The sequence below is a fragment of the Zosterops lateralis genome, assembly GCF_965231275.1.
Source record: "Zosterops lateralis genome assembly, chromosome: 20".
Taxonomy (NCBI): Eukaryota; Metazoa; Chordata; class Aves; order Passeriformes; family Zosteropidae; genus Zosterops; species Zosterops lateralis.
In genome coordinates, this window is record NC_139780.1 from 7902561 (window position 1) to 7923297 (window position 20737).

At 45.9% G+C, this 20737-nt stretch overlaps 1 protein-coding gene across 4 annotated transcripts in view; it reads right to left on the reverse strand.

The window, feature by feature from the left end:
- Nucleotides 1-20737, reverse strand: part of DAB2IP (DAB2 interacting protein) — a 158272-nt gene that overhangs the window by 86011 nt on the left and 51524 nt on the right. For all 4 annotated transcript variants that reach the window (XM_083875888.1, XM_083875887.1, XM_083875890.1 and 1 more), the window contains one exon: nt 7754-7872. In XM_083875888.1, the coding sequence (XP_083732014.1) occupies nt 7754-7872 (119 nt within the window). The remainder of the gene's footprint in view (nt 1-7753; nt 7873-20737) is intronic.

The following is a 20737-nucleotide window of genomic DNA, read 5'->3' on the forward strand; positions in this document are numbered from 1 at the left end:
AACACATCCCTAATGGAACAAATCTCCCCACACAGCCAGGACAGCAAAATATTAATAATTCAAGGTACATAGAGCCGAGTTATGTAAATCATTTGGGATCTGCCGCAGGCCCTCTCTGCACAGGGATTCCTACAGAGAGCTGGGATGGGATGTGGGAAATCCCCCCTGGACTGGGCCAGCTTAATCCCAGAGACATCTGTAAGTGTGAGCAAAGGGCACAGCCTGATAGAATAGCTCTGCCTTTCTAATTCCTGCTGCATTGCCATCCTTTGGAATGAGGGACTGCCACCCTCCTGCACATTATCAATCACACACAAGGCACGCCACAGCCCTTTCTCATACAATTACTTATATAACACATGTGGATTAAAGCTAAATTCTTATTTCTGGCTTTAATTCAAATCAGTTCAGTATTTTTAAACAAATTACATTTTAATTCTGCCTAAAATGCATTGGTTTAATTCAATTAAAATCAGTTTTTGCTTTTTTTTTTCCTCACATCATACTTGAATTGTGTGGAAGAGAACCTAAGTGAGACATTCTGTAGTTGTGCTGGAGATTTGAATTGTAAACACTGCCAACCAGAAAAGCATCAAATTATAACTAACATAAGATTTCCATAGTTAAACAAACTACTTGAAATCTCAGTAATAACCATTTCAGAGATTCTACATCCCAAGGTTTTATTAAAGAATATGGTAAAGAGGAAGCATATTTTCCCTCAATCTGGTTCTTCCTTCCCTCCCAGCTGACAGATGAACTTGACAGAGTTATTTGGTATTCACAAATCCTGAACATCATTACAGGCAGTGCTCTGTACAAGTCAGAGCCAGCAGTGAGCTCCAGCTCCAGCTGCTGCCTCCAGCTACAATCAGTGGATTTCAGGCCCTGAGCACTGCAATAAGAGCCGGGATAACAAGGAACACACGTCAAACATCGGCGTCTCCCAGCTCTGAACAAAGGCTTGGAACCCTTCCCCACCTCACTTCCATGCTCACTTGCAACTCTTTATCCCTCACACAGATTTTCCAATCGAGGTTTTGCAAGGTTTCAATAAAGAACAGAGCGGAAGTTGGTTTGAAAAGTTATTTAAAAACATTCCTTCCTTCCTTCCAAGAGAGAAAACCATTTATTGCTAAAACTAATTCCCATTAGAAATGACAGAGTAGAGGACAGCAAAGTGTGAGCCAACATGTAATGGATCTCTCCTAGGAGATGGGAAATTCCAGAGAAGATGGAAATTGGAGGCAGATGCCAATTGGACATCCCTCCCCCAGGCCCACACAGCACGAGGGGCAAAAACTGAGAGTGCAGTTACATCCCATTAAACGCAGCTGCACCCGCCAGAAACAGGGAAAGTCCCTGCTCTGCCATCTTCCCACTTCTCTGCAGCTACTGGAGCTGCTTCAGTGCCCCAGCCAAACAGAATAAATAATGCCCTTAAATAATCATTTCTCATTGAATGCACTTGCTGCCCTTCCTGAGGTCGTGTGATGGGAAGGGGAACATGTGAGCAGGAGGCAGCAGGCTGGGGAGAGCAGGACTGTTCCTCTCAGTGTTTGAGTGATGCTTTTATCAGGAGCAGTTTTCACTGTGTGCCAGAATCCCAGAATCCCAGAGTGGTTTGGGGTGGAAGGGACCTTAAAGCACATCTCATTCCACCCCCTTCCCCAGACCAGGTTGCTCAGGGCTGTGGGAGGTGTCCCTGCCCACGGCAGGGGGATGCTTAAGCCTGGGATAGAACTATCTCAGCATCTACTGTAAACAGATGATAATTGGAAAAGCAGAGAAGAGTCTAGAAGGAACAGAAAGCATCCTCTGGTAGAAAAACTGCAGTGGTGGCATTTTCTTCCTCTTTTTTTCCTTTGAGGTTATTGACATGAAGAGTAATGCTAATGTAATTGCACTGAAATTCATGCACATGAAAACCTCACCAGGGCAAAGTCAGAATAAATGGTGTGCTTGGAAACAAAATGTTGATGCAATGGAGTAGCAGTATCTGTCTTCAACCTGAGGAGTATCACGACACCACGGGCCACAGCACAGCGGAACTGTCACCCTGCCTCAGTCTGTGCTGTCTCCTTGCACCCCTGAGGTGTGCACTGCTGCACCACCACATCCCAGCTGCCAAGCAGTGGCCACACAAGTGAATAATGTGGATTCAGGCTGGGAGAGCAGCAAAAGGAAAGCAAGGCAAGCATCCTTGTATCCATTAATCAACCTGCTCGTCGCCGCGCAGACAATGCCCGGCGATTGTCGGCGTTTCCCAAACATCCCTCACGCGTTAACCATCTGCAGCTGGAATACAATGCTTTGATTACAAACGTCAAAAAGATAGAGCAGAAAATTAACTTCTCCTTATTTAGTAGGTTTGCAGAAATGTGGCTTCACGCTACACTAATTCAGTGCCCTCGGTATGAAAACTCCCCATTACGATGTCTCGTCAAATTAGAGCCGACGATCCAACGATGTCATCTCTCTCCTCGCACAACGCTCTATTTTGTAATTAAGCAGGACAGGGAAACAATGGCCTTGCGTATAGAGAAAAGGTCAGGGATGCAAAACATATTTTTGCAAGCTAATTGTAAGATGCATGAAGCCAATTATCCCAGCAGCGCTGCATATGCCGGAGCAGGAAGGATTTTCTAATTTTGTTCTGTGGCTCCGAGTGGAGTCAAGGCGCTGGCTGCACCCCGTGGGGCACGGGGCTGTCAGGAACCAGCGAGTGCAGAACTGGGAAAAAGGCTGTGAAAATTCTGCCATCGTTCTATGAGAATCATTCCAACCTCTTAGCCCTTCCCCTGACATTATAACTTGAAGAATTAGCAGGAGCTAATATAGTCTTTACTGAAAGCTTTAGGCATGACCCCCTGTTCAATTAGGAAGTTGGTTTGGAAGTGTAGGATAAAGGAAAGTGTTTCTGTATCCTGTGAGAATGGGGAATGCATTTACCTCAGGCAGCTTCTGATACAAGTTCACAGGTATCTGCAAAAGTCAAATTAACAGGAGGAACAGTTGGGACCTTGCTGCTGCCTTGGGAGAAGCTGAAAGGCCCCACATTGCTTTCAATCCATCTCTGTCCCTCTTGGAGTTATTAAATCACCATTCTTTCAATGCCTTCCAGAAAAGTCCTTTCAAAACGCTCTCTTTCCATTAACAACATTCTCCTTTTTAAAATGTCTAAACTTCCTGATACCATGGGAAGAAGAGGAACATCACAGTTTATGGAGAGAAATGGTAATTTCTTCCTGCATCTCTCCTTCAAAGCAGCTCTCTCTGATTTTACTCCAGCCTCTTAACACAGCCACTAATTAGAGATCAGTAATTAACTTTCTGGTTCAAGAAATATTTTGCAAAGGAACCCCATTAAAAGGCTGATTTGCTTATTGCAGGACAAAGCAGCCTTGGTATAAATGCAGGTAGTGCATGAGGCCAGTCTGAATCCTGAGACTGTCCTTGAATCTTGATTTTTCTGCCGGAATCTGTTCCCTGCTGTGGGGGGAGTGGGGACAGGCACCACCCCCAGCATGAATGACATGGAGTGTCACACAAGTGACTGCTGGATGCTCCTGGCTGTGCAAGAGGCTTTATTCTGCATTTCAGTCACTGCTGCTGGGGCTGGATGGTTCCCCTACACAAACTGCACAGCGTTTCCTCAATGTCTTCATTCCAATCCAAACCAGAGCCTGGCTGTGTCACTGCCACCCTTCAGGGGTCCCCTCTGGGGCAGGTTTTCCTACTCAGCCATCTTCCTTGCATAATGCCATTTAAGCAGGAGCCAGAAGAGGAAGCAGCTCTCAGTTCACACAGATTTGAAAGCCCTCCGTGGTTCTGGGGTCTGCCAGTGTCCTACTTCTGAGGGATGAGTCATTCCTCTTTCCAATTCCAGAGGAAATAGAGCAACTTCTTCATCCTTCACCATGCAGCACTCACCACATTCTCATCAAACTTAACCAATTTCATCATGCCTAAAAATACTTGGCATATCATGTTTGTTGGGAATAAACAAATTAGATCTCCAAGAAACTCCCAAGCTAAGTTTGCTACAGGAGCACAGATGTTCATCAGTTAAAACAAAATTAGTTTTTGTGCACATGGAAAGCTCCTACGACAGACAGCATGGGCACTATAGTGGGAATTAAATGTGCTGCAGTACATGACTTGTACAATTCCTCTTCCCTCTGGGGGTTAGAAGCAAACATTTTGGATGGGCTAAAGACAAAAAGGAGTTTAAAGAGGAAGTCTCAGTGGTGCAAGTTGCTGCTGTTATTAATGCAGGGCTGTACCCCTTCCAAGGCTGAGGCTCATTTAACAATCAACCATATGCTCAGGCTTTTGTAGTGCCAATAAAAGCTTAAATAGAATGTTATCTCCTGGAATTATAAAAAACAAAAAACAAAAACTTTGCAAAATAATCACAAATGTTGGTAATCCAGAGTCCTGTAGCATTAAATGGATTCTAGGTGCACTAAGGAAAAATGTCTCCAGCAATTATCAGTTCAGGGATTCCATCAGAACACAGAGTTACTCACAGTGCCCATTTTTCACAAATAAAGACAATCTGAAGGCATTTGTCCACACAGTGGTACTGTGCCCCTGCCCTCTCAATGCTGGTGTAAAATCATCTTTGTCACTACAAGAAAACCATCAGCAATACATCCCCGCCAACAATTAACAACTGCAGCAGAACAACCTTCTCTCCTTTCTCTGGCTCTGCTCCCTGTGCTCCATGTCCAACCCAGAAATTTTCTCCATCACAGATTTTGTAGGAGAAATGTGGGTCCAATTAAGAAAAATCCATCTGCCAAATGCTTGATTTGTGGCTGATTCCAGAGGCCACTACAAAGCCAAGCATTCAGTGCTCCACGATAAAAACTTAGTGAGCTGCTGTAATAAATCAGGAGGCAGGAGACATTGTTAGCAAAATGCCACTTTTTGGAATCCTTTTTAGCTCTAACAAGCAATATGACCAGCCAGCAAATTGAAAGGAACACTCATTCCACAATCCTCCTTTAGATCTCATATTTACACACTCTGATTGTACCATATTAATGCACCTCTCATACAGAAGGTGAGTTACACTTGCTCTGATTTTGCTTCTTTAACTATCAATAATTGTATTACTGTTACTGTAACAGGAAAAAAAAAAACAAACAAACAACAAAACCCAGTATGCACAAGACTGGCAAAATTTGGCCAAATCCATCCATGTGAACCCCACAGTAATTTAGTGAAATATATTTGTTTACATTCTCTGCCTGCACACAAGCCACATCCATGTCACTATCTGTCTGAACATGCATGTGCACAGTTCATGTATTTCACATATTCATCTGCAGCATAAACAGGACATTCAAGGAAGGGAAAAATAAAGGAACTAAGAGGCAGGAACAGTCCCAATTTAGATACAAAGAAGCCAAGTAACAGAAGCATTTACGATCTACTGTAGCTCAATATTTCAACCTGGAGTGTTTTGACTGCATTTACTGCACTATTCATTTTTGCTGTGGCATTCCCAGAAAAATTGGCCCACGCTCCAGAACAGAACACTGTTATAATGGTGACTTCCACGAGCAGAGGAGTGGTTCCTGAACAATCAGCTTCGATACAAGATGGAGTCAAGAATCAAATATTTAAGAGGCAAATATTCCAATACCAAAAGCTTCTCTGAAACAGTTCTTGGATTACAAGCAAGGCAAGCACAGCAGCAAATGCATGAGAATGATCTGAAAGACCCGAGCTCTTTCATACACATTGTGCACATACAATGAGATGGGAATGTTCAGAAAGATAAAATTATCTTCTGTAACCAAAGCCTCGCTGCATGACTGAGAGGCCCAGCTGCTGCTTTGCTTTCACCTCTCTGAGAGCAACAGTCCCTAAGGCCAAGCTCTCCTGCAGAGGACTCCTGCTCACCCGACAGATCTGACACCGCGGTGCCAGCCAGGGACTAAGAGCCTGCTGTCAAAAGCCTCTGAGTCTCAGTGTCCTGCAGCTCAGGGGTGTCTGTGTATCACGGGGGAAGTGCATTTTTGAGAGATGCCTGCCTAATAGAAGCTCTAATCTCAGGTACCATGAAGGAGCCATTCATTTTCAGTGTCTCATACTCATATAAGCAAATCCTTGGTTATTCGAGGCTGCCAAGTGCCAGCTCTCCTCTAAGCCACTCTTTAAGGTCTACACTGCAAATGCACTGCAGGATTCCCCGAGTGTCTTTAAGGAGAAGTAGCAGCACATCTGGGTCTTGGGAAGCAGCTCCTGGGCTGCTGTGCTGGGAGGGCAGGGAAATTACACGGCTTAATTTGGAAAAATGACTCTGGCTGCAGGGCTGGCCAGAACAGTTAATTCCCCTGTCCTATCCTGCCAAGTGACAGAACGAAACAAAACTCAGTCAGGTAGAAGGGAAACCTTGCCTAATGTGCCTGTTCTTGGAGCAAAGCAGCAGCACATTCCCGGCCACCCGGCTCCGCTCGCTTCCCTCTGGAACACAGTGCCCTACTTCGAGCGTTTGGGAAAACCGCAGCACAGGAACCAAACCAGCTCTGTCTGCACTGATAGTAATCCCTGAAATCTTACTCGGCACTAACCAGCACAATCAATTCACTTGCAGAATCCAGAAGGAAAAAGCTTAGGAGGCTGCAATAGGTCAGGTAAGGAAAAATCCAGATTGACAATTGTTGTTCGTGAGCTTTAAAAGCTCATGGCCCCTCCAATGAATAAGTACAGCTAAACCAAAGTAAGTTGTCACTGCTTTTCAAAGTGAAGTATTTACTCAATGGGTTCTCAAGGACCATCCTGGTATATTGAACTGCCTCTGCTCAGAACTGGTTACATCAGGGTCTGTCCAGCCTGGCAGAATTTTCAGACACAGACTTTTCCTGGCACTTCAGTATTTCTATCACTCCCCAAAATGATTTGTGTGGGGTTGTAAGGTTTTCCTTTTAGAAGCAAACCACCGGTTTGTGGTTGGTAAAGCAATCTGTGTTCCCCAGCCATGACCTTGATCTGCATGTGAATTTACACATGAATTTACCTCGAACGGTGCCTGTCTGATGCTCACGTTAACACAAATACACACAAATCCACTAAAGAGCTGCTCTACTTTTTAACCAGCTGAAGAATCTCAAAGATCTCATTTTGCTCTCAATTTGCTCCAATACTGGCCATCCCAGGTGAAATGCTTTATCAGATCCATCTGCACATTCCCTGCAGCACATCCCTGCTGGACCCAGCTCCTGTCATGGCTCAGGCAGGAGCAGCAGCTCCGGCCACATCCGAGGCTCCATCTCCGTGTAATGACGGCAGACAACGCTGGGATGGAGACGGGTGTGTGTGAGGGGGATTTGGAGAGATTATGGTTGTTATTGTTGCACGGTATTGTTCCTGCCGTGTGTAACCCAGTTGTGATGGGTGCAGTCCAGCATCCCTCCCCTCCCTCCCTCACCTGCATCAGCCGGCTCTGGCTGCTGCATCTCCCTGCTGTTTATACCCTGATGCATCAATTTAGGATTTATTGGGGAAGAGAAAGCACAGCAGCCGGGCTTTTCTGCACCTGGAATTTAACCTGAAAAGGGAGGGCTCGCACCGTACCCTCAGCAACAAATTAAAACTGCCCCTCTTGCAATTAACCGAGTCTACTTCTATCAGAGATGCAGCCCTCGCTCTGAATGAGATAAGCAAGATCTTAACAAGAGCTGGGAAAAATCAATATCCTCCTTCTCTCTCCCACACCCTCCGCGAATCGTCCCCTTACCTTTCATGGTCCACACTCCTGAAGCCAGGTAAAATGTGCCGGAAGCTGCTGTTCCTGTCGAGCTTGGGTTGGCTCTTTGTCCTTTTGATGGAGCCTTTAAGCCGGCGGCTGAGGAACCCCTGCGGGGTGAGACAAGAATACTAAATGACCAGGCAGAGAGAGGGGAGCGGGCAGCGGGCACAGAGTCCCCGGCAGCTCCTGCATGAGCAGCGCCTGGCGTCAGCCAACATCTGCTCCCGGCCGCGCCAGACTCCCCGAAGCCTCTGTTGCCCTGGCAACCATCGGCTCCCATAAAAACCCCGTCTGAAAGACAAGAGTGGCACATCGCGGCTCCTGACGGGAGCAGGGGCTGGGCGCGGGTCCCTTACACGGATGGAGCTCCATAAAACCCGTCCTAACACCGAGCTACAGGCACCACCTTAGAGAAGAGAGAGACCTTTTTCCCCGCCGAGCATCCTGGAGAGCTCCACAGCAGGGCCAGCATCAAACGTTTTAATGGCAAAGCTTCTAATGTGTTATTTGCTTATTGTTAGGAGTTAATGTTCTACATAATCTGAGCATTACATTTAATCTCTCCCGCTAAATAAGGTAATAAAAGTGTAATATTGCTGTGCTGGCCGGCAGCTATAGAGAATGAGAGTGGTGTGAGAGGGTCAAGCACTTTTTGGGGGGCATTTTAAAGAGAAAGCAGGATTTTGGGGTGAAGGCTGAAGGTGTGTTCCTGCCGTGGACCATCACACTAAAGAGACAGATCAGCTTTCCATAAACAACTCGGCAAATCCCTGCAGAACTGAGGTTCTGCACACTCTGATTCCCTTCCCCAGCCCCGGGAAAGGGGGAAGCTGTCCAGATTCTGCCCTGCCTGAGGAAGTGTGAGATACCAGAGCAGCATCCCAGCCGTGCCCACAGTGCACCCTCTGCTCCAGGCAGGAGCCTCAGGAGTTTCTCCACTCAACACACAGGAATGGATCCTCAGCAGCTCACTTTTATAAATTAATACCTTTAATATGTCTTGCAGGGCGATAATCACAGTCCATGAAGCCTGTCATTTGTTCATGCCATTTAAACACTCCTTCCCCACCTCGGATATTCATGGCTCACATGATGTCTTTCTCAAGCTGCAAAATCTCCCTGGGCACTCTGTGTTATGGAAGTGACTTTCCTATTCGTAAGTGCACCAGGAATTTCAAACATCTAGATAACCAAAGGTGTTTCACATTTATTAAGTGCCACTTTAGTTACAAACGAGGTATGTAACACGCATTTGTGTGCACTGAATATTTCTCCTGGAGCTATTTGCATGACTGAAATAGCAGGAGGTATAAAACACAGGCCATCACATTGTACACTCTGTCATCCTGCACAAAGCCAGCGTGTGAGATAACAAAGGCCTTTTCAAAAGGGTTCTGTCCCTGAGAAATACCTTTAGAGAATTTTATAGTATAGAGAAACATGGCTATGAAAAGCAAATTTGAGGATTTGCATTATCTAGAGCATTGTTAAGATATTTCCATCAGTACTCAGACCTTAGCCAGCCTCCTACTCATGATATCAGCATGGTATCAGCTCCATTCCCATCATATCAGCGTGGTATCAGCTCCAACTCATGGTATCAACCCTATTCCCATCATATCAGTGTGATATCAACCCCATTCCCATCATATCAATGTGGTATCAGCCCCATTCTCATCATATCAATGTGGTATCAGCCTCACACTCGTGCTATCAGCTCTCCATGCTCTTGTTCCTCTGACTGGACCAGGCTCCTCTTTGCCTGCAATGGACACTGGCCAATATTTGCTGTGAAGGGAAAATCCAAAATACACGACTGGCCAAACACCTGATATTGTCCTGAACTCCTCTGGTGAGAAGGTTCTGGCCCAGGAATGAGAGACTGGAGTTTCTTAATCACTGCCAGCCCACCCACACATATGTCCTCATTTTATCAACCCCCTTCTTCAATCCAGGAATAACTTTGAACTCTGGATGGGGCATTGATAAGGAAAAACCCAAATGCCTTCTGCAACCAATGGTGACATTTTTCTTCCTCAATTGTATATTCCACGTCTCCACAACTGTTCCATGATTCGTGCAGGATTTGGAAATTAGAGTTTAGGGTTGCAGCAAGACATTACTTTCCTTCTGTTTCCCATTGTTTTTACATTTGTTGCCACCAGAAGGAAATCACACGGAGCCATTTTCTGTTTTCATTGCCAGCTTCCTTGGGAGAATGAGATGTCAGAGATTTTAATGCTGATAAATTATGCTGCTATAGTGATACTTTGCACCTCCATAGTGCACACCAGAGATCAGAAAGCCTAATGTGTGAATTAATACCTTCTGTAATTTTTAGGTGGGGTAAGAAAAAAAGACAGAAATTTGTCTGTGAAAATACAGGAGAGAGATTCTGACCTGGGGTGTGACCGCCGAGCTTTCCTAGTGAGATCATAAGGACATGATCCATTTCTTCTTCACTTATGACTTTAAACAACATTTGATTCTGATCTCCAGACAAACAAGGCTAATCCCACCCTCTGAGCATTGCCTGCTCCTCTAGCTGAGCTGCATTCTTGGCAGTTCCAGCAATTAAAGCACTGCCCTTTGCATGTATGTTCTTTATACACTTTTAAGTTTATATTGAGAGCTGTCTAGGGCAGAATTGTGTCTTCCTGTGTGTGGGCAGCATTCACCACCAGAAAAAATATCTTAGCAAAGATTAAACTAGTAACTGAGAAAGGTTTCATTCAGAAGTTAATAGTCTCTATGAAATGATAAAAAATGAAATCTGCAGAGCCCAAGAATCCCTTCAGCTAGAATAAATAATGAAATATCCTTTACAATGGAAGCAGAGGTACCAGCTATATAAATTCATCCCTGCACAGCCTAAGGCCTGAATAAGAGGAGATCTTTTAGGGTCTTTAGAGACAATAATTGTGGTCAAGAGTATGGTCCCATGCAATCCCTGAAAGCCCACAGAGCAATGTGGCACAGAATTCATCAAGCCTGGCAAGCAAAAGGGGTGAACCATGGAATCACAGAGCAGTTTGGGTTGGGAGGACCTTGAACAGCACCCAGTGCCACCCCTGCCATGGCAGGGACAGCTCCCACTATCCCAGGGTGCTCCAAGCCCCAAACTGGGGGTGTCCCAAACCTGGCCTGGGACACTCAGGGATCCAGGGGCAGCCACAGCTCCTCTGGGAACACTCAGAGCTCCCACTGAGCACTGATTTCACTTTCCCAGTGCAAGGGCGTTGCTTTTCTTGCTTTGTTTCTGCTGTTTTGCCTCTGACATCTCCAAGCCCGGAGTACAATCGCTCTAATCACAAGAGCTGACTGAAGACATGATAAAGACACAAAGAACGAAGGCAGAAGAAAACAAAACAAATCCTTTTGAGGAATGGCTTAATCACAACCTCAGCAACTTCAGCTAAAACAGGATGGCACAATTCAAAACAGCACAATTAAATCTGCTGTGATTTGGGCTCTTTTCTTACACATTTGACAAACCCAAAATCCAGTGCCATCATCTCAATGCAGACTGAGGAAGGGACTCTCATTAAATTTTTCTTCCTTATCAAATTTGGCATTCTCAATTACCCTACAACCTGGAAATAATCTTATATTCTATTAGAATGTTTGAATATTTTTAGTATTATAATACTTTTAAAGCATATGTGCAAACCCATAAGCACCATATGCCTTTGAGATGCAGGAACTGCAGAATTCCACACGCCCTGGGGCAACATGAAAAAAAAAACAACCAAAAACTAGAAAGGAGAGAGAAAAAGGGAGGGGGACAAAACTGAGCAGAGTGTTAATGACAGCAAAATCTGGAGCTCCTGTTTTATTAAACATAAAGTAATGATGCAAGTCTTGTGTCTGGAGCTGACTCCCACACCAATAATGTTCACTCGCAGCGAACCCACACGATAAAGTTATAAAGGTAAAAATTCAGCACCATGGAAACACAATAGAGATAAAATTTAAAAAATGATCTATCAATAAATCAGGCCGGATGCCTCATGAGCAGCTTTCTTTGGAAGAGTCCTGGCAGTTCTCCATCTTCTCTGAGACAGAAAAACAGGGAGAGGCTGGGGCAGTGTGAGGGTCTGGCCTGGGGCACTGGGAGGGCACTGGGAGGGCACTGGGAGGGCACTGGGGGAGCACTGGGAAGGCACTGGGAGGGCACTGGGAAGGCACTGGGAAGGCACTGGGAGGGCACTGGGAGAGCACTGGGAGGGCACTGGGAAGGCAATGGGAGGGCACTGGGAGAGCACTGGGAGGGCACTGGGAGGGCACTGGGAGAGCACTGGGAGGGCAATGGGAAGGCACTGGGAGAGCTCTGGGAGGGCACTGGGGGAGCACTGGGAGGGCACTGGGAGAGCTCTGGGAGGGCACTGGGAGGGCACTGGGAAGGCAATGGGAAGGCACTGGGAGGGCACTGGGAGGGCACTGGGAAGGCACTGGGAAGGCAATGGGAGGGCACTGGGAGAGCACTGGGAGGGCACTGGGAGGGCACTGGGAGAGCACTGGGAGGGCACTGGGAGAGCTCTGGGAGAGCACTGGGAGGGCACTGGGAGAGCTCTGGGAGAGCACTGGGAGGGCACTGGGAGAGCACTGGGAGGGCACTGGGAGGGAACTGAGAGAGCACTGGGAGGGCACTGGGAGGGCACTGGGAGGGCAATGGGAGAGCACTGGGAGGGCACTGGGAGGGCACTGGGGGAGCACTGGGAGGGCACTGGGAGGGCAATGGGAGAGCTCTGGGAGGGCACTGGGGGAGCACTGGGAAGATACTGGGAGGGCACTGGGAGGGCTCTGGGAGGGCACTGGGAGGGCTCTGGGAGGGCTCTGGGAGGGCTCTGGGAGGGCTCTGGTCCGAAGGAGCACAGACACAACCCTGGGTTCTGCTCTCCCCCCAGACCCACACAGAACAACCCCTACAAAGGCAGATCACAGGAACTACTGAACAGATGAGGTTATTTTTATGGTTCTTCCACATCTTTTTGTTTTAGTTTAAGCAAATCTCAACTTTGGGGGACGATGAGAGGACATCAGGAATTTTTTCACTACTCATAATCAGGAAACTGCTATAAATAAGGGTTTGCTGTGAGTACAAGTGTGCAATGTTCATCCCAGGTCTCCATGTGTTCTGCTCTGTCAGGGATAAGGTATAAAACTGGGAGTAAATCTTTTCTACCAGACCCATCCTTATTCTGAGCTTTACAATTTTTTATTTTTTATATTAAATTTAATTTAATTCTGGAAATAGTTTTGGGTTTTTTTCTGCTCCTGCACAGCACATGGAAATAGCCTCTTATTGAGGCTCCACTGAATGGATAATTAATATTTGTATTTGTGAAACAAGTAGAGCTGTGCCAACACTAAGCATCCTTTTATAGCCATAAATGTTCCAAACAAATGAGTTTACCCATTTGTACAATTACCACTGTTAGTCTTAGCTTTCAAAATAAAAGAGAAACCTTTTTTGGGGAGCATCTGATGCTGCTTCTCACTAAGTAAAGACATCTAAGTGCACATTTTCACCCTTCTCTCTGTAGAAAACGACTGCATTGAGTTACCCCCAAAAATGCAAAGCCCAAAACAACCCTGAGGGTGAGTCCAGGCACCATTTGTGTCTCTCAGAAGCCCAAGAACAGAAATAATCCCCCGAGTCCCTGGCACTGAAGCAGGGCAGGAAGGGAATTTCTGTACAGCGCTGACCTTTATGGATCAAATATTTTTCATTTGTTCAGTGTTAAAGGCACAGGGCTGGAAGTGTCTGTAGCCCCTCAAACACTTCATATATCATTTATTTCTGTCAGCTCTTTTTGATTTGAACTTTGGAGTTATAAGTTGCTTTGCTGTCCTGCAGCTCTGCTCCTGTCAGGTGTGATGAAGGGCTCTGCTCAGGTGAGTGAGCACACGGCCCCTGTGGAATTCCCTTCCCCAAAAAGTGCATTTCCAGGATGCACGAGGCCTGCACAGGGGCTGCTTTGAACTTGGGCACATGGGAGGCAAGAAAGTGTCAACCTTGAGGCTGAAGACACCCCCAAACTTAGGAGAAACCTGTGGAAACCTTAGGAAATTACACTTTTGCAATTTTATCAACCAACCCCTCCAAATTCTGTTTACATTGCAAACCCCAGCTTGCTCTGAAGATTTGCCCAGTGCAATGCCCAGGAAGGGGGAAAGGAGAGCAGGTCTCCCAAAGTCTGCAGAGCAGGACAGATATGAACTCCAAAGGAAAACCAAAAGAGTTTTTCCTCTCTGGACCCAGAAATGCACCCACAGATTAATGTGTGTTCTCCTTCTGAATCCATGACTTTGTTTTTGTGGGTGCAAAGTCCCTCAGTGTCTCTTGCTCCATTGAATTTGATGAATCTCAGGACTGTTCCCTGAGCCCTAGGGGCAGAATCATGGAATTGTTATGGTTGGAAAAGACCTTTAACATCATCAAGTCCAGTTCTCAACCCAGCATCACCACCGTGTTCACCACTGAACCACATCCCCAGGGGCCACATCCACTTCCAGGGTTGGTGACACTTCCCTGGGCAGCTGTTCTAACACTGGACAATCCTTTCCATGAAGAATTTTTTCCTATTAAAATATCTCATCTTCCCTGATGTCTCACCTGGAGCAAGGAACCACCACTTGCTCTGAGTGATGTTACCCTAAACCTTATTCCAAAGGGATGAGGAAAGCCCCTCTGAGACAGAAGTGTCCTGGGATTAGGCTAAACCCCAAAGGAATGACAAAGTAGCTGCAAACCCATTGCATGACCAGAGGAAATGGGCAATAAAACCTCCAGCCCTGCTGCTCCACACGCTGTGGTCAGCCTGGTGCTCCTGTTAAAGGACAGACATGGAGATGCAGCACTTTAGGATCATGAGAGGGGCTGTGTGGGAGCCAGGCCATGAAGCAGCCCTGGAATGTGAGAACCAGCTCATGTTGTAAGCGCTGCTTAGCAACACTGCCCTGCCACGGCCAGAGATGAATCAGATCTGCAGTGTCATTGCAAACACTCAGCTCGGCCCATCTGAAAAATCAGATGAAGATGCACTGATGTCCCCCCAGGTCACCCAGGGGACAGTGTGGGTCTGGCCAGGTCAGGAAAGCTGGAATTACATCAAATGAGAGGCACTGGGGGTTAATTATGAATATGGCAAATCTCTCACATGTGAGTATCAGCAAATCACAGAGAAGCAGCAGTAACAGAACACATTAACACACAACATCTCATCCCTTTCCCACCTCTGGCCAATAAAGGACTGCTGCTTGAGCTCCGTTTTCATAAAGATTTTACCTATCTTGCTGAAACTGCCTTGGTCACAGGATCTTCTCCCAGTGCCCTGGAGAAAGAATTCCATGGACTGGCAGCTCTCAGCTCAGGACATTCTCCCTCGTAATTTCAGCTAACTGCTTCTTGCAGAATTTCACTCTGTCCCTTTTCTGTTTGGGGAAGATTCCCTTCCCAGCCTTTGGTAAAGTAACAGAAACCTTGGGAAGTCTGGAAGTTAGCACTGATGACTTCCATGGAACTTGGACAGGGAACAGGTGGGACATTAATAAAGGGTGAAGGAATTCAAGTGTTGGGAAGAATTCAGACAACAACCCCACTTTGACAGTTGTTGTTATTCGGGGATCACTTGGTTCTTCAATTTGGATTCTTTTGTTCTCCTATTAAAACAAACTCACACTACTCTGGATTATTTGTTCCCAGCTCTGTAATTATCATACTGTCAACATTTCACATCCCAACACGACAGGTAAATATTCCTTGGGAAGGTAGGAGAAGGGTAATTGAGCAATCAGGGATGAAAGATGCAGAAACAGAGACACAGGGAGAATGCAAGTAACCTTGAAGAGCAAACCCAGTGATTCACCCAGAGAGGGCAGGACTGGGGACAGCCAAGCAAGGATGGCACCTGCAGAAGGATTTCAGTGGGATGGAGCACTGAAAGGCACAACGGGGTCCCCCAGCCCAGAGGACAAACTGCTGTATCCAAAACTCAGAAACATCCTGATCCAGGTCCCTTGGGTTTTTGCCAAGGCTAAAGAGCCCAGGAGCTTTCAGGAGCTGAACTTTGGAATTGTTTCTGTGGGGCAGCACTTCAGCTCCAGTGGGTCACTGACAGTGCCCATTACACCAGGTACAAAACCTGTCTAGGAATAGTTGGCATCAACAATTGTACCCTTCTATTTCAGGAAAGAAGGTATTTTTTCCGATAAAGCAGATTAATTTAATTCTTTCCCAATCTCAGAAAGGAGAATATGCCTTTTAAAAGCCAGTCCCCAGGCAGATCCATGCTTCAACAAGCTTACTGTGCAAGGAGGGAGAAAGGAGGGCAGGCTGCTGGAGGTGGGAGAGCAGGTAGGAGATGCTGTCAGAGTGGAGGGGTTTGGCAGGGCACACAGGGAGGGTGCAAAGGCAGAGCTGTCCAAGTGATTTGCTACACTGACTGTGCCCAGATAAGCTGCAAAGCCAGGATTACTTCTCCAGTGCTCATTCCTGTACCAGCCCTCCAACCACCCAAATACATTGCTCCTGGTAAAACAGGTATCAGAGCTCACCAGGAGGAGCAATAAACACACAGGGGAGAGGAAAATCATCCCCATAAATCTCTTTACATTACTGCTCCCTTTTTAAGTCCACCTTTGGGTATGATGCAGAGTAAACTGGTTTATGAGGGTGTTTTATCCCTGCTTTCCCCCATTTCCCATAGCATTGATGGCCAGCTCTAAGGCTACAGGAAGGTACCAGCACCAAACTGCCTCATTTTCTCTGACAAACCTTGTGTGCTTTTAGTAACACATTTTCTACAAAACCAGCTGCCAAGCCAATAAATTTTAAAAAGCAGTTGGTAGATGATGTGTTTAGAGTAAAAAAAAAATATTATTATCTTTTGAATGTAGGGATTCATTGTGTAATTTTGCAGTAAAAGTTACTCATTCAAATATGAAACTCATGTTCCAGGCAGATGCTCTTGGCTTCAAAGACTTTCCCCACATTTCTGCAGCTTAAATTGGAACATTTGTATTCAGCAATAATTACAGCTGCAATCAAACAAAAATGCTCACTTTTGTGAAGGTGTGGGGAATACCAACTGGAATTCAGATGATACATCAGCCCTGCATTTCCCCTATCTACCTCCCTAGACAACTCCCTTCCCAGATATTGTGCAAACACTGAAGATGAAGTTCATTTATCCTCATCTCAGAATTTATGAAAATGACTATTTCAGTTTGATTCACCTCCTACTTACAGCTTTGGAAAAAGGGAGAAAAATTACAATGGAAGGATAAATAAAACTCACACATGACATTTCCAGGAGTACCAGCCTGGTTTTCATGATTTCTCCATCCTTCAGGACACACAGATCAGAGAGCTTTTTGATTAAGAAAGCTCAGAGAGAAATGAAAACCAAGGCAAGACAACTCCCTCCTCTTTTTCTCCACCTTTGCTCCTTTCCTTTCCCTCCTCAGCTCGTACTTTTTGTCTGATTTTGGGCTGAGGTGCTGAGGAAGGTGATGAGAGGCAGCACAACTGACAATTCTCTTAAAACACTCGCATTGAAAGATATAAACCAAAAAGAATATCCTTCAGGAACTGGAGGCAAAAATTAAGTTCACTGCTGGTTTATCCCTCAAAATAATAAGACAGACATTGCAAGTGACAGATCCTATTTTTGGGTCTTAGCAGTGACTATTTCTTGCCTAATTATTAGCAGTGGATTTACTATCTTTAAAGCAGAATTTTGTCACCCTGCAGGAAGTTTGAATTCTATCAGGCAGATTTAAGTGTCATCCACTTATTCCTTAACTATTTTTGACTTGGTTGGTAATTATCAAGGGAGGCTTCATTCCCAGAGGGCCCGAGGGCAGGGCCAGCATGTGCCAGGGCCACACCAGCTGGGACACTCCCTTGTTTCCCAGGAAGGGAGATGAAGGTCTCCTCCTCCACCCCCTAAGAACAGCAAAAATCTTTTTCTCCTTGTGTCTTAATGGAGCAACCTGTACCCATCACCCCTCTCCTTTTCCATGGGACTCCTTGGGAAATGTGAAATAAATTAACCTGGAGTTTAGTCAAGTGAAGTAACCTTAATTACGTACTCCAGTCAGGCCAGGCTGTGCCATCATGGGAATGCCATGGAGATGACCTTGCAAGAGGCAGGAATGAAGGGAGGGGACAAGGGCAGGGACAGGGACAGGTCACACTGCTCAGGGCAAATCCCATTCTGCAGAGCCATGGAGGGAACTACACAGAGCCGTTCAGGAAATAAAGACATGATTAGTTCTGGAGCTAATTTCCTTGGTGCTTTGAAAAATGTTGCAGGGAAGATATGATCCACTGTAATTACGGAGGAAGATAAAGACAAGAAAGTTTCTGGCAGAGAGCCAGGCCTGGGAACACCTGAAACACCTGAGGAAAGGCAGCAGAGCTTCCCCAGCTCCCTCTCAAATTATCCTTGATGCCTGAGCCATGAATATCACTGGGAAAAAGCGTGTGGGGAGGACAAACACAGCCTATTGCTTATCAGAGTGCAGTGCTGAGGAAAAGTGACAGCATGCAGGAGAACGGGAATCTTGTTTCCATGGCAACTAAAGTTTGAAAAAAGTATCTGGAAATCAATGTCATCTTCCCATGTGTGCTCCACCCAGAGCCAGGAATCAAAGTTGTGTAGCTGCAATGTCCTGAGTCCATGTCCACCAGGAGAACAGGGATCAGAGCTGCTGTTCCACTTGGTTTGGAACAACAGTGTCACCACCTGGAGAAAGCCTCACACGAGGCAGCGCCAGGCAGGGATTTGGAGGGGAGGAAGAAACCTCCAAAACAAATTCCAAACGATCCAGTCAAGGGCCATAAACTCCTCCATGTCTATTAAAGCTCAGCTGCTTTCACGGGGTGAACAGCACGGACAAGATCAGAGCCAGCTGGGATGGGGAATCTCTGCCATGACCCTCATTATTACCAAAGTCCACACTGCCATGGGAACACCTACAGTGAAAGACTAAGAAATTATGGCTCAAAATGTGTTCTGGAAATTAAGGAGAAGTGTTTAGTCTAAACTAGAGAAAAAAAATCTGTCTCAGAAACAAAACTTGGTAGAAGTGCATTGAAAACGGTTCAGGGTGAACTGTGGCAATGACACAGATTTCTGTGAATTCCAGTGCAATGAATTCAGTATTTCAGCAAACACTGAATATCCCTGAGCTAAAGCAGCACAAATCCCCAGTGGAAGAAGTTCACAGATGAAGGTCCTGATGCAATGGGCACTCATGTTCCAGTCTCCAGGAGATTCAGATAATACCTTCCACTCCTTGACTTGTTTTCTCAAAGCACAATGCCCATGCTGCTGAAAGAGGGAGGATGGAATGTGTTTATTATCCTACCTCTCATATCTGCAGGACAATTCTTTATCTGTGACCCAGAAACAAATTAAAGAGACACTGTCATGTTGGATATTCTAATGGCCCTCTTTTCTTTGTGCTACCAGCAATGTGAGAGTTTTCAGTGCCCAGAGGTTTAAACAAATTGAAGCTTTTGTTTGTTTACTTTCTGCCTTTCATTCACTCCACATAAATGAAACCAGTCAGGTCCATTTGCCTCCCTACAGCCTATCAATTAGTCCAGGCTGTTTGCACTTGGGCTTCCTGGGAAGAGACTGAAAAACTATGAATTTTTTTCTTGTAGTAGCTTTGAAATGAACATTTTTGTTCAAAACATCCTTTGGAGATGGAAGTCTCTAAAGAATGGATATGGATCCAAGTATGTTGCAGAAAAATCCAGGAAGAATCTGAGATTGTTTATCTTTGTGAGGGGAATGCAAACAAAAATACACCAGAGCACCTGAGTGCCTATTGAATTGGTAAATTACCACAGAAAATGCCAAACAAACATGTTTTAGAGAGTAAAGGCCACTCACCTGGTGGGTTTAAACCACTTTCACCATTTATAGTGATGCCTTGAGTTGGTTTTGTTTCTGCTGAGATGACCAGCAGCACTACCACACAGCCCCAGCTGTTTCATACAGATTTTGAATGATGGGGAAAGTGGTATAATCTTCCCAGGCCTTAGTTTCCCATTTATTTTCAGGCATTACGGTAAATTGCAACCCCACAGTGCCTGCAAGCCTGAATTCATTCAGATTGGCAGAACACTTTAACAGCTCCAGATGAAAGGTGCTACAGAAGTGCCAAGTACTATCACTGTAATTATCATTCAATATACACTGATCAAAAGAATGAAATGTGAATTAGCATTTCCTATTAGCCCTACTTACTGCCTAAATGTTAAATATTCCTCCCATGGGCTCTCTCCATGAAAACACACAGGAGCTGTTGGTATTTCTCATCTGGCTACAACACTCCTTCCCCAGGAGTGGAGGAATGGAGGGATCTGAGGAGAGTTGTGGAATCTGGAGAACAACACGGGTTTATCTCACAAGAACTTGCTCAGCCTTTCTGGGGAGAGGAAGTTTGGAGCTGCTTTCTACTCTCACTCCTTCCCTTCTCATTCCTGGCACGAGGAATCTGTCCCAGCCCCAAGGATTTTCTGTTGCTCACCCTGGGACCCTGAGCCCTGCTCTAGGCCTGGGTTTCACAGAACCCAGAGGGATCAGTGCAGTGTCCTCAGAGGCTGAGAAAGTGTAAACATCTGGAGTAGCTGACCAAAATCAATGGAATTGTGCCAATTCAGACCCTCTGCTGAGCCAGGCAACTTCCTGAGACATTTGTTTTCCCCCTTCCCACCCAAGAATTACACAATATTTGACTTTATCTTCCCCAGAAGTTTCCCTGCTACCCAATGCCCCAGTGAAGCAGCAGGGTGAGCTCCTGCCCTAGTCCAGAACACATTTCACTGGTGTTGGGGCACAGAAATTCAGTGATTTGTGGCATTTCCCTCTCAGTGGAAGCTGCAGGTTAACCCAGGGGCACTGGGAGGATCCTCACAAGCCTCCTCCCGATGTGGCAGCACCAGGGAAT